This window comes from Thalassophryne amazonica, chromosome 15, assembly GCF_902500255.1.
Source record: "Thalassophryne amazonica chromosome 15, fThaAma1.1, whole genome shotgun sequence".
In the NCBI taxonomy this organism is placed as follows: domain Eukaryota; kingdom Metazoa; phylum Chordata; class Actinopteri; order Batrachoidiformes; family Batrachoididae; genus Thalassophryne; species Thalassophryne amazonica.
The window spans coordinates 92075489-92085893 of NC_047117.1; the positions used below are offsets into that span (position 1 = coordinate 92075489).

The window sequence follows — 10405 nt, forward strand, 5'->3', positions numbered from 1 at the left end:
ACGAGTCTGTGAATCCCATCATATGTGCTGTTCTTGACACCTGCTTCAAATACAGGTCCAGGATCAGGACGTTACACACAAGCCTCACTGTATAAATCTGTAACTGCCCACATATGGACCTCTGTACATATCATGTATCTATGTACTCATGAGTCTGGAATAAAATAATAATAATAATAATAATAATATTAATTTTCGGGCTTTGCAGCGCGAATCATCTTGACCTGGATAAATCTTGGATGTCTCCCACAATGCACTGCAAGCTTCATCCACTTCCTCTTTTCGCCATATCGCAGACCCGGTAAGTTGCATTTTTACGGTTCTGTCTCCAATCTTAACGATATCTCAGGCATCTGGTGGTTAAATGTAGCGTTTTTGTGGTCGTTTTGAAGCCTAAAGGTGTGTGCATGTTTCTGAGATGATTATTGTGTGAATGTTCTAGACGGATGGATTGTATTTTGGTTACACTTCGAGGCAGCGGTCTGTCTCTGTGCTCGGCCCCGACGGCGGGACGTTAAAACTCTGACCCGAGGGACGAAGAGCAGCAGCCTGTTACCCCGCAAAGACCAAAGAACAGCCTGGTTATCCCCTAAAAAACTGGCCGCTCGGATTGACTGCTTAATGTTAGTCGCTGTCTTCGATATTAAAGCTAGCAGGGTTAGCCGTGAGTCTAACTGCAGTGGAGCTAACAATTACTGCTGCTGTTCTCTTATTTACGAGGTTTTAAAAAAACATTTAATAAATAGAGACGGTGAGAATTTTACTTTGGTTTGGATTTACTAACCGGGCTGATAGCAGCACCTTTCTGGTCCCAGGTGCAGGATTTATTTTTGGTTTCTGCTTCATTTGGGAGTAAAAAAACAAAAGTGAGACTTTTCTGCAGAAGAACCGGAGCTTAAACGTTCTTCTGCAGGAAGCATGAAGTCTCCTGCACGACGTTGGTTCTTATTGATGGCTGTGTGAATGCACACGGTTTTAAAAACAGGTTTTCTGATCTCAGCCTGCAGAACAGCTTAGATCATATTTGGGAAAATCAGTTGGAGGTGATTGAGTTTTTATTTTTAATGGTCTGACACCTGATGGCATAAAAACTTTATATATATATATATTTTGTCTTTTCTTGTCTTCAGGCATCATGGTGCGCATGAATGTTCTTGCGGATGCTCTAAAGAGCATCAACAATGCTGAGAAGCGCGGAAAACGCCAGGTCCTCATCAGGCCCTGCTCCAAGGTCATTGTGCGCTTCCTCACTGTCATGATGAAACACGGTAAGTAGGCTTTAAATCTCTTTTTCTTCCATTTGCCATAAATAAGAATGCATGCAGCTGCCTTGACAGAAAGCGCTGAATACGGCTTCTTTTTGTGCGTGGCTGCTGTGGGGTTTTAAGTTGAAAGTCTGAACTTTTCAAAAAGCTGCTGTCCTCATTGCAGCACCTTTGCAGGAACTCATTGGGGAGAAGCTTGTTTTTGCTGTTTCTGTTGACTCTCATCTGGGTGAAGCCCCTTTCACATTAGCATATTCGTAGAGCTGCTCGTTGCAGCGTATCGTCTACTGAGTTGAGCAGCTCTCCGCCCACTTTGAGCAGCTCTACGTCGAGTTTTTTCTCCCTACGCAGCAGTATGTTGAGGGCTACGCGCATAGGACGGAAGAAATTAAACATGTTCTTTGGCGTAGAGCGCCGAATGCAGTTTTAAGCAGGTCTGCGCAGCACAGCGTTACTGCATGCAAGTATGTGCAACATCGCGCTTCTGTGCACAACCAATAACTAAGTGCGTGAATCCAGAGGAATCATCTGGAGAACATGATCACATGATCATGCAGCCCACAACACCTGTGTGTGATCAGAACAAGGAATCGAACCTCAACTCAGAAATGCAGAAACAGCAGCTCGCTCTCTCTCATCAAACCTGTGACTTTAAAATAAAAGCCTCTTCGCTGCATGTTGGTGCGCTCGTCAAAGGTCCTGATTAATCAGGTCTGATCAGATCAGCGGACCTGATCGGAGCAACCGGAGCTTTAGCGAGTTTGAGTCACAGCGTTTCATTCAGGGCAGCCTTTACCACAGCCAGACTCGGCAGCATCTGGACACAATGAAAGTGATCCAACAAGAGAGAGAGAAAAAAAAAAATGTTAAATGACTGTTTTTGAGCTGCACCACACCTGCAGTAGAGAACAGAGCGCACTTCCACAGAGGCGGAAAATAGCACTGAACTGGTTTAATAGCAGCATGGTACACATGACTGTGTGCACATTAAAACGTGAACACGCGCAGCTGCAAGTATGAAACGAACACGGAAAAAGGCTGAGTACGCGCACATTTCAGGCGTATTTAAATGAAACAACGCCGCTATACGCAGCTACGAAGACACCAATGTGAAAGGGGCTTCAGACAATCTCACAACACAGAGAAAAAATCTGTGATAGCAGATTGGACACATGCTGAGTTAGTGCTTTTATCACCATATTTATTGTAAGATATTTGTTAGGTGTTTCTCACATAAACAACTCTCACATGGCACACTCTAAAACTTCTACATGAACATGGAGTATTATACTTCAAATTAACTGTGTGCACAATAGCTGGTGCAGAGCACACGGACACACTTTTTTGGCTGTGGTTGGGTGGGGTGGGGGGGTATATGTTGTGCAGTATGCAAACTAAAATGAAACCAAAGATTGTTTGACCTTTATTGATTCTGATGATTAATCTAATTTTTTTTTTTTTCTGGTTGTTACCAATTGATTGAAAACACTGTTTAAAGAAAGGTGGCCTGTTTAAAATGTCTTTTCTTCTTTATCTTTAACTGAATATTAACTTAGAGCATTTATATACAACAAAAATTCACAGGCTGCATTTAAAAAAAATATTAAATCATGAAGATTAGTATGGAGCAGTTAGACCACTTGGTGTTTTGGATTTTTTTTTTTTTCTCTCTGTGTATTGATTGATCTATCTTGTTAATAATGGCTGTTATAATGCTCTGGTGCAAAGCTACACGCTTAGTGCTTTGTGGCCTCCAGTCTGTTATATAGTAAATTGTGTTAGTAAATTGTGTTAGCAATGTTTGGACAAGGAGCCATCCATAGCCTTTTATAAGCTGTTAAGTTACGCTTGGCGTAATGAAACTTTCGGTGAAGCATTTGGCTGGCAGTCTAGCGTGTTGAGGCTTCATTTCACTGTCGCAGATATCATGCTGATTGGTTCATCGGTGTCTACGTATATTTAACAGAACATGTTCTTGCCAACTGCACAGTTCTGTGCTTCATTTCTCTTATGACGCATTCCGACTCTCCTCCAGGTTACATTGGTGAGTTTGAGATCATTGACGACCACAGAGCCGGAAAAATAGTAGTCAATCTCACAGGCAGACTGAACAAGGTAAAGTGTGTGCCGGGGGCGGTGTTTATCTCTGTCACTTCTGTCATAATCTCTTTTGGATTAACGAACTCTCCCCCCTTCAGTGTGGTGTGATCAGTCCACGTTTTGATCTCCAGATCAAAGACTTGGAGAAGTGGCAGACAAACCTGCTGCCCTCGAGACAGTTCGGGTGAGAATCACAGATTGTGTTTGTGACTTTGTGTTAACTAGTAACTCTGTCCAAAGATGCATTTCAAAAATAACCTGGAAGGAAAATTAAAATTAACTTATTTTATAACTCTGTGGAGCATCTCAAAGTGTGAATAAGTTCTGAGATCCATCAGATCTGTGCAGGTCACTTTCCCAGGGACTTGCACAGGCAGCATGACCAGGAGTCCAACCCGGGTCTACGTATTAGGAATCCTCTGTGTGTGTTGAGGTGAAGCAAAGAATGAAGCAGGTGCCGTTTTGTGCACACGTGGGGTTGATCTGTTTCACCAGGTCCCCGCAGACTGGCAAAACCCGTCAGGTTTTATTGGTTTAGGGGTCACATCATCAGAGGTACCAGCTATTATGAATTTGTTATATCACAACAATTTCAACACACTGTACAAATTTATATTTTGCGTACTTATGATGTGAACATTTAACCCTATTCATGTCCATGTAGGGGGGAAAAACTGTATATGTGTGGGTGATGTGAGCCGTTTATGGCTCAGTTAGACGGCTGGGCTATTCTTTAAATTAGAGGCTGAATTGGACTCAGGTACTTGTACCAACATGATTTGTTAAAAACTCCCAAAGACAGAAGGCGTTGAATGTATGGGGTTAAACGCCCTCACACCTGAAGGGGAAATGGATGAAATTCTGGATGAGAGACTGCTAAAGTGACACTACTCTGAAGTTATGATTTGTTACTGAACAGTGTGATCAGTTTATTCTCAAATGTGTGCGTCCGTCATTAGGATACGGCGTCACTGATGGTTTGCACTGCTACATCATTTGATTGCAGTTATAACTCGTATAGGCACATTGGGGGAGGGAAGGTTGGCTGCCACATTTTGGCCTGTGCGGTGCGTTTTTTTGGGCATGATGGAGCACACAGCTGCCTCAGTGTTGACGGCCCCAGCAATTAGAGAAGGTCAAGGACACGTTTCACCTGCCTCCAACATATGGTTGGAAATGGACTGATTGTCTGCCTGCGTGGTTGCCATCCACACCACAGGGATTAAAGTTTTCCATTGCTACAACGAATTTCCATCAGTCGTAACGATGGAAGGTGATGGTTAAGTGTTGAGCTTGAGACCAGAAGATCCTCGGTTCAAATCCCAGCCTGATCGGAAAATCACTAAGGGCTCTTGAGCAAGGTCCCCTATTTAATCCCCTATTGCTCCCGGTGTGTAGTGAGTACCTTGTATGGCAGCGCCCTCACATCGGGGTGAATGTGAGGCATTATTGTAAAGTGCTTTGAGCGTCTGATGCAGATGGAAAAGTGCTATATAAATGCAGTCCATTTACCATCTCGTTGTTCTGCCAAAATATTTTAACTCTTTTCAGCCACGGAGAAGGAAAGTATACTTTCTCAGCAAAGCTCGTTCTTAGTAATATTAAGACATTTGAATGTGGAGAAAATATCCAAAACTAACCACACAAAACAACCTTTTACATAAAGTGCTTTAAACACAAGTCCACATACAGCTAGTTTTAGTTAACTTGCTGTTAACTGGCTCCTCTTTCTCATGTGGCTCAGTAAAATAAAACCAAATGTATTTGGCTCATTCTTCTGTCATGAAGAGAAACCAGTGGAGTATGTCCACAAAGTCATAATGAGGAACATCAGGAAGCTGAATCTAAAACCCGGTTTGGGGGGGGGGGTTGTTTACTGTTAAGTATAATGTGTAGCCGCGTATCGACTCTGCAGATTCTTTTTTTTTTGTTGCAGATTAGGTTGTTGTGTGTGAAACTCTTTATTATAGCTTCTCTTGCTGTGAGGACCTGGAAACACTTTTTGTTCCTAAGTGCGACCGTAGAAGGAAGATTATAATCTTGTGTATCTCTTTGAGGTTCTTTTTACAGATGCATTTTGTTGGTTCGTCACCTGTTTGTGTTTTTTGGTTACTTCGGTGTTTGATGTCATGTTTCCAGACTTCACCAGATCATGTTACTTGTATTTGTGTTTTTCCAACTTCCCGTTGTGTTGGACCGAGCAGCGCTGTAAGGTGACGTGTCTCCTTCTTTTTCTGCAGGTATCTTGTGATGACGACCTCAGCTGGCATCATGGACCATGAAGAGGCCAGACGGAAACACACAGGAGGAAAAATCCTCGGTTTCTTTTTCTAAAATACAAAACTGCAAATAAAAAGTAATTAAAAAATGACCGTTTGGCTGGACTCTGAGTTCATTCAGTACAAATATCAAGATGAAATTTATCAACCACGGGGCACCCAAAGCACATAAGTCCGCTAAGGGACACCCCTTGTTTTCTACCTTTTGGGGGGGGGGGGGTGCCCTGAATTTGAAGTGACAAAAATTAGTACAGGATTGAAAAGTGAACATAAAAAAGGTTTCTAAACTCAATATTTTTCAAATGATAAGTTCAGTAAAAAGAACAAACAAAACCAGTAACTATACTCTGATAATTTAGTCAACTGTGAGGTGACAAAAAAACGTAGTTGGAGAGATGTTTGCTTGTAGAGTTCATGCAGGTACCGTTAACATAAAAATCCCACAAATTGTCTGCACCTACTGGGGAAAAATTTGGGCCTGAAACTTCTGTTTTGTCTTTTTGAAAACTACCCAAGTGTTGACATTTTTAGCGTCTTAAGACGCCTGTAGGTGATAACTTTAAAATATGTTGAATTAAAAAAAAAACAAAACAAAATGCCCAGATGATGACAATGTACAGAAAAATTAAACTTTAATGTTTCTCTTTAGCGATGGTGCACTTTGGTAGATGTTTTGTTCTTCCTCAGATTCTCTTCGCAGCATTGAAGCTATTAATTCCCAGTGGGCTGATCAATAATGGGCAAATGGCTGCCTGTGTTTTATTTATTTTTTTTGGCTGCATTTTGCCATGGTAACTCTTCTGAGTACATTTTCAAATCAAATGTACTCAGCAAACTGCATAGTGTGGTGTGTTACAACAAAATGTAGTTATCTAATTGGAAAATTCAGTTTAGTAGTGTTAAGGGCTTGTGTGTTTTTATATGTACTTCCACAGGGGTTGAGTTGGCACAGTATCTACACGGTTTGTAGTGGTAGGCCAGACGGGACCAAAAAGTTCAGGGTCAAATTTTTGTCCCAGTCCAGCTGTGCATGTATGTCTTATAAACTTAAACCTTCATCCTTGGCTCACACAGCCTTCTGGTTCTTCCATCTCGGGTCCAGTTCACCTGATGTTAGATGATTTACAAGAACTATTTTGAAATGTTAATTTTGGAGGTTATGCTGATGCATCGATTGCTTGGCACCAGAGAATAATTTTAATATCTGTAGGGCCCGCCCCTCATCTTAAAAAGCTAACTCGGTACAACCCCTGGCAAAAATTATGGAATCACCGGCCTCGGAGGATGTTCATTCAGTTGTTTAATTTTGTAGAAAAAAAGCAGATCACCGACATGACACAAAACTAAAGTCATTTCAAATGGCAACTTTCTGGCTTTAAGAAACACTATAAGAAATCAAGAAAAAAAGATTGTGGCAGTCAGTAACAGTTACTTTTTTAGACCAAGCAGATGATCTCATGGATGAAGTTCAAATGGAGGGATATGAGCTGTATTTTGTAAACAGAAGATATAAAAAAGGCGATGGTGTTGCTCTGTATACAAAAACAGATCTGATGTGTACAATTGTTGAAGAAATGACAATTATGAATGATGTCATAGAAATTGTAACAGTGGAACTTGTACATGAAACATCTAAGAATATTTTAGTTAGTTGTGTATACAGAGCACCAGATTCTTGTGTTGTGAAATTTACGGATAAAATAATTGAATTATTCCATCAAATTAAAAACAAAACGCTTTTTATGTGTGGGGACTTTAATATTAACATAGAAAGCTCCAGCTGCCAAAGATCAAGTGATTTTGTGAATACAATGTATAGTTTGGGGTTATTCCCCTTGATAACAAAACCAACCAGAATTACATCGCAAAGTGCAACGGTAATTGATAATATATTTACAAACAGAACAGATGAAATTATCAAGAATGGGATCTTCATGACAGATATTAGCGACCATTTACCAATTTTTTCAATATTTAAATATAAAAATAGGTACAACAAAAAAACTGATATAAACTTTAAAAGAGATAAGTCAGTAAAAGCCTTAGAGGCATTAAAATATGACCTTAAAAATCAAAACTGGGAAGAAGTTTATGTCAGTGATGTTAATGTAGCATATAACTCATTTATGAAAATATTGATGAAATCATACAATAAAAATTGTAAATTAATTGAAATTAGTAAGAAAAGAGTAAATAAACCATGGCTGACAAAGGGAATAAAAAATGCTTGTGCAAAGAAAAACTATTTATACAGGTGCTTTTTAAAATTGCAAACAAAGGAATCAGAACATAAATACAAAAAATATAAAAATAAACTATTAACAATAATTAGGAAACAAAAAAAAGATTATTACAGTGAAAAACTAAATAAGAGTAAAGATAATATGAGGGTAACATGGGGAATTATAAAAAGTGTGATTGATAGTGATGGAACGAAACTATTCCAAATTACTTTAAGGAAAATAAAGAGATATATGATATAAAAGAAGTTGCAAATGGGTTTAATGATTATTTTTCAAATGTAGGGTCAAGTCTGGTGGGAAATAAACCAATAATAGAAGATAAATTATGTACATTGGTAAATACGGTCAATAGTATTTTCCTGGACAATGTGGAAAAAGATGAAATAAGAAATATTGTAAAAAACTGTGTAAGCAAAAGATCAACTGACCATGAAGATTTAGACATGATGACTGTAAAAAGTATAATAGAAATTGTTATTGAACCATTTACTTATATTTGTAATCTGTCTCTGTCAACTGGGGTTTTTCCAGATGAAATGAAAATTGCTAAGGTAGTCCCATTATATAAAAATGGAGACAAACATAATTTTTCTAATTACAGGCCAGTATCATTGCTTCCACAGTTTTCTAAAATTATGGAAAAAGTTTTTGTAACAAGATTGGATAAATTTATTGAGAAACATATTTTAAATAATGCTCAGTATGGATTCAGAACAAAACATTCGACAGCTATGGCAATTATGGAACTAATAGAGAAAATATCAACAACAATAGATAATAAGGATTATTTTGTAAGTATTTTTATTGACCTGAAAAAGGCTTTTGATGTTATAGACCACTCAAGATTGCTCCACAAGTTACAACAATATGGAATAAGAGGTGTTGCACATCAGTGGGTAAAAAGCTACTTAGAAAATAGAAAACAGTTTGTTCAGATAAATAATACCAAATCAGAATTGTGTAACATTATTTATGGAGTACCACAAGGATCGGTACTTGGACCCAAACTGTTTATTTTGTATATCAATGATTTTGTGAATGTATCCAATGTGCTTGGCAGCATTTTATTTGCTGATGATACAACGCTGTTTTACTCTGGATCAGATATACAGGAAGTAGCACAAGTGATAAATACAGAGTTGGAAAAAGTTAAACATTGGTTTGATATAAACAGATTGTCACTAAATATTAATAAGACAAATTTCATATTGTTTAATGATAGAGCGAAAGAAAATAATGTGTCATTACAAATAGATGGAATGGATATACAAAGGGTAAAAGAAATGACATTTTTAGGAGTCATGATTGATGAAGATCTTACATGGAAGTCACACATAAATTACATAAAAGGAAAAATAGCGAAAGCCATTGCTGTTGTGCATAAAGTAAAATATTCATTAAATAGTTATGGTTTATTAACATTGTACAATTCATTGATTGTCCCATATTTAACTTACTGTGTAGAAATCTGGGGATCAACATATACAACCTATATACAACCTTTATTTATTTTGCAGAAAAGAGCTTTAAAAGTGATTAGTAACAGTGGTTTTAGAGATTCATCTAATCCATTGTTTATTAAGTATAGGGTACTTAAATTTCATGATTTAGTTGATTTGAAAATATTACAAACGATGTACCAAGTTAATAAAAATACTTTACCAACAAACATTCAAAATATGTTTGAAAAAAGAGTAAGTAGTTATAAATTGAAAGGAATAGAAGTCTTTAAAAAACCAAGATTTAGAACCAAAGTAAAGGAAAATTGCAGTAAATGGTGTCAAATTATGGAACAATCTTAATAAAGAAATTAAAGAATTAAGGTCGCTTAAATTATTTAAAAAACATATTAAATTAGATGTATTAAGTAAGTATGAAACTATGAAGTAAGTCAGTGGGCTGCAAGAAAGTCAAAAAAAAAAGTAAACTGTTAATAATGTTTGGAGTGTCTTAAGTTTAAATGTAACCTGTCAGTGATGTAATCTATTAATTAATGGTCATAATTATGAAATGGGTCAGTGGTATGTGACAAGTTAAAGAAATGCAATCTGTTAAATAATGTTGACTATGATGCTGTATATTGAAAGATTGTATTGTTAAAAGGGGCAGAAATCATAAGACTTGTTCTTCTTTCTGCTCCTTTTCATTCTGGTATTGTGGTGCTTTTGTTTTTTGCTTTTCTGTTTTTCTTTTAAATGAATGAAATAAATATAAAAAAAAAAAAATATGGAATCACTCAATTCTGAGGAAAAAATTATGGAATCACCCTGTAAATTTTCATCCCCAAAACTAACACCTGCATCATATCAGATCTGCTCGTTAGTCTGCATCTAAAAAGGAGTGAACACACCTTGGAGAGCTGTTGCACCAAGTGGACTGACATGAATCATGGCTCCAACATGAAAGATGTCAATTGAAACAAAGGAGAGGATTATCAAACTCTTAAAAGAGGGTAAATCATCACGCAATGTTGCAAAAAATATTGGTTGTTCACAGTCAGCTGTGTCTAAACTCTGGA

At 37.7% G+C, this 10405-nt stretch overlaps 1 protein-coding gene across 1 annotated transcript; it reads left to right on the forward strand.

Annotated features, from left to right (window-relative positions):
* Positions 1-217: 217 nt before the first annotated feature.
* Positions 218-5727, forward strand: rps15a (ribosomal protein S15a). The gene is made up of 5 exons (XM_034188308.1): positions 218-301; positions 1131-1268; positions 3301-3380; positions 3464-3549; positions 5606-5727. The coding sequence occupies exons 2-5, from the start codon at positions 1136-1138 to the stop codon at positions 5697-5699; spliced, it is 393 nt and encodes a 130-aa protein (XP_034044199.1). The 5' UTR covers positions 218-301; positions 1131-1135; the 3' UTR covers positions 5700-5727.
* Positions 5728-10405: the final 4678 nt, after the last annotated feature.

Bases quoted from the DNA above. Each gene is read 5' to 3' on its own strand.
- rps15a (XM_034188308.1), top strand. From the start codon at position 1,136: ATGGTGCGCATGAATGTTCTTGCGGATGCTCTAAAGAGCATCAACAAT. The intron at 3,381-3,463 runs GTAAAGTGTGTG...TCCCCCCTTCAG, and splicing joins TCACAGGCAGACTGAACAAG to TGTGGTGTGATCAGTCCACG. The intron at 3,550-5,605 runs GTGAGAATCACA...CTTTTTCTGCAG, and splicing joins CTGCCCTCGAGACAGTTCGG to GTATCTTGTGATGACGACCT.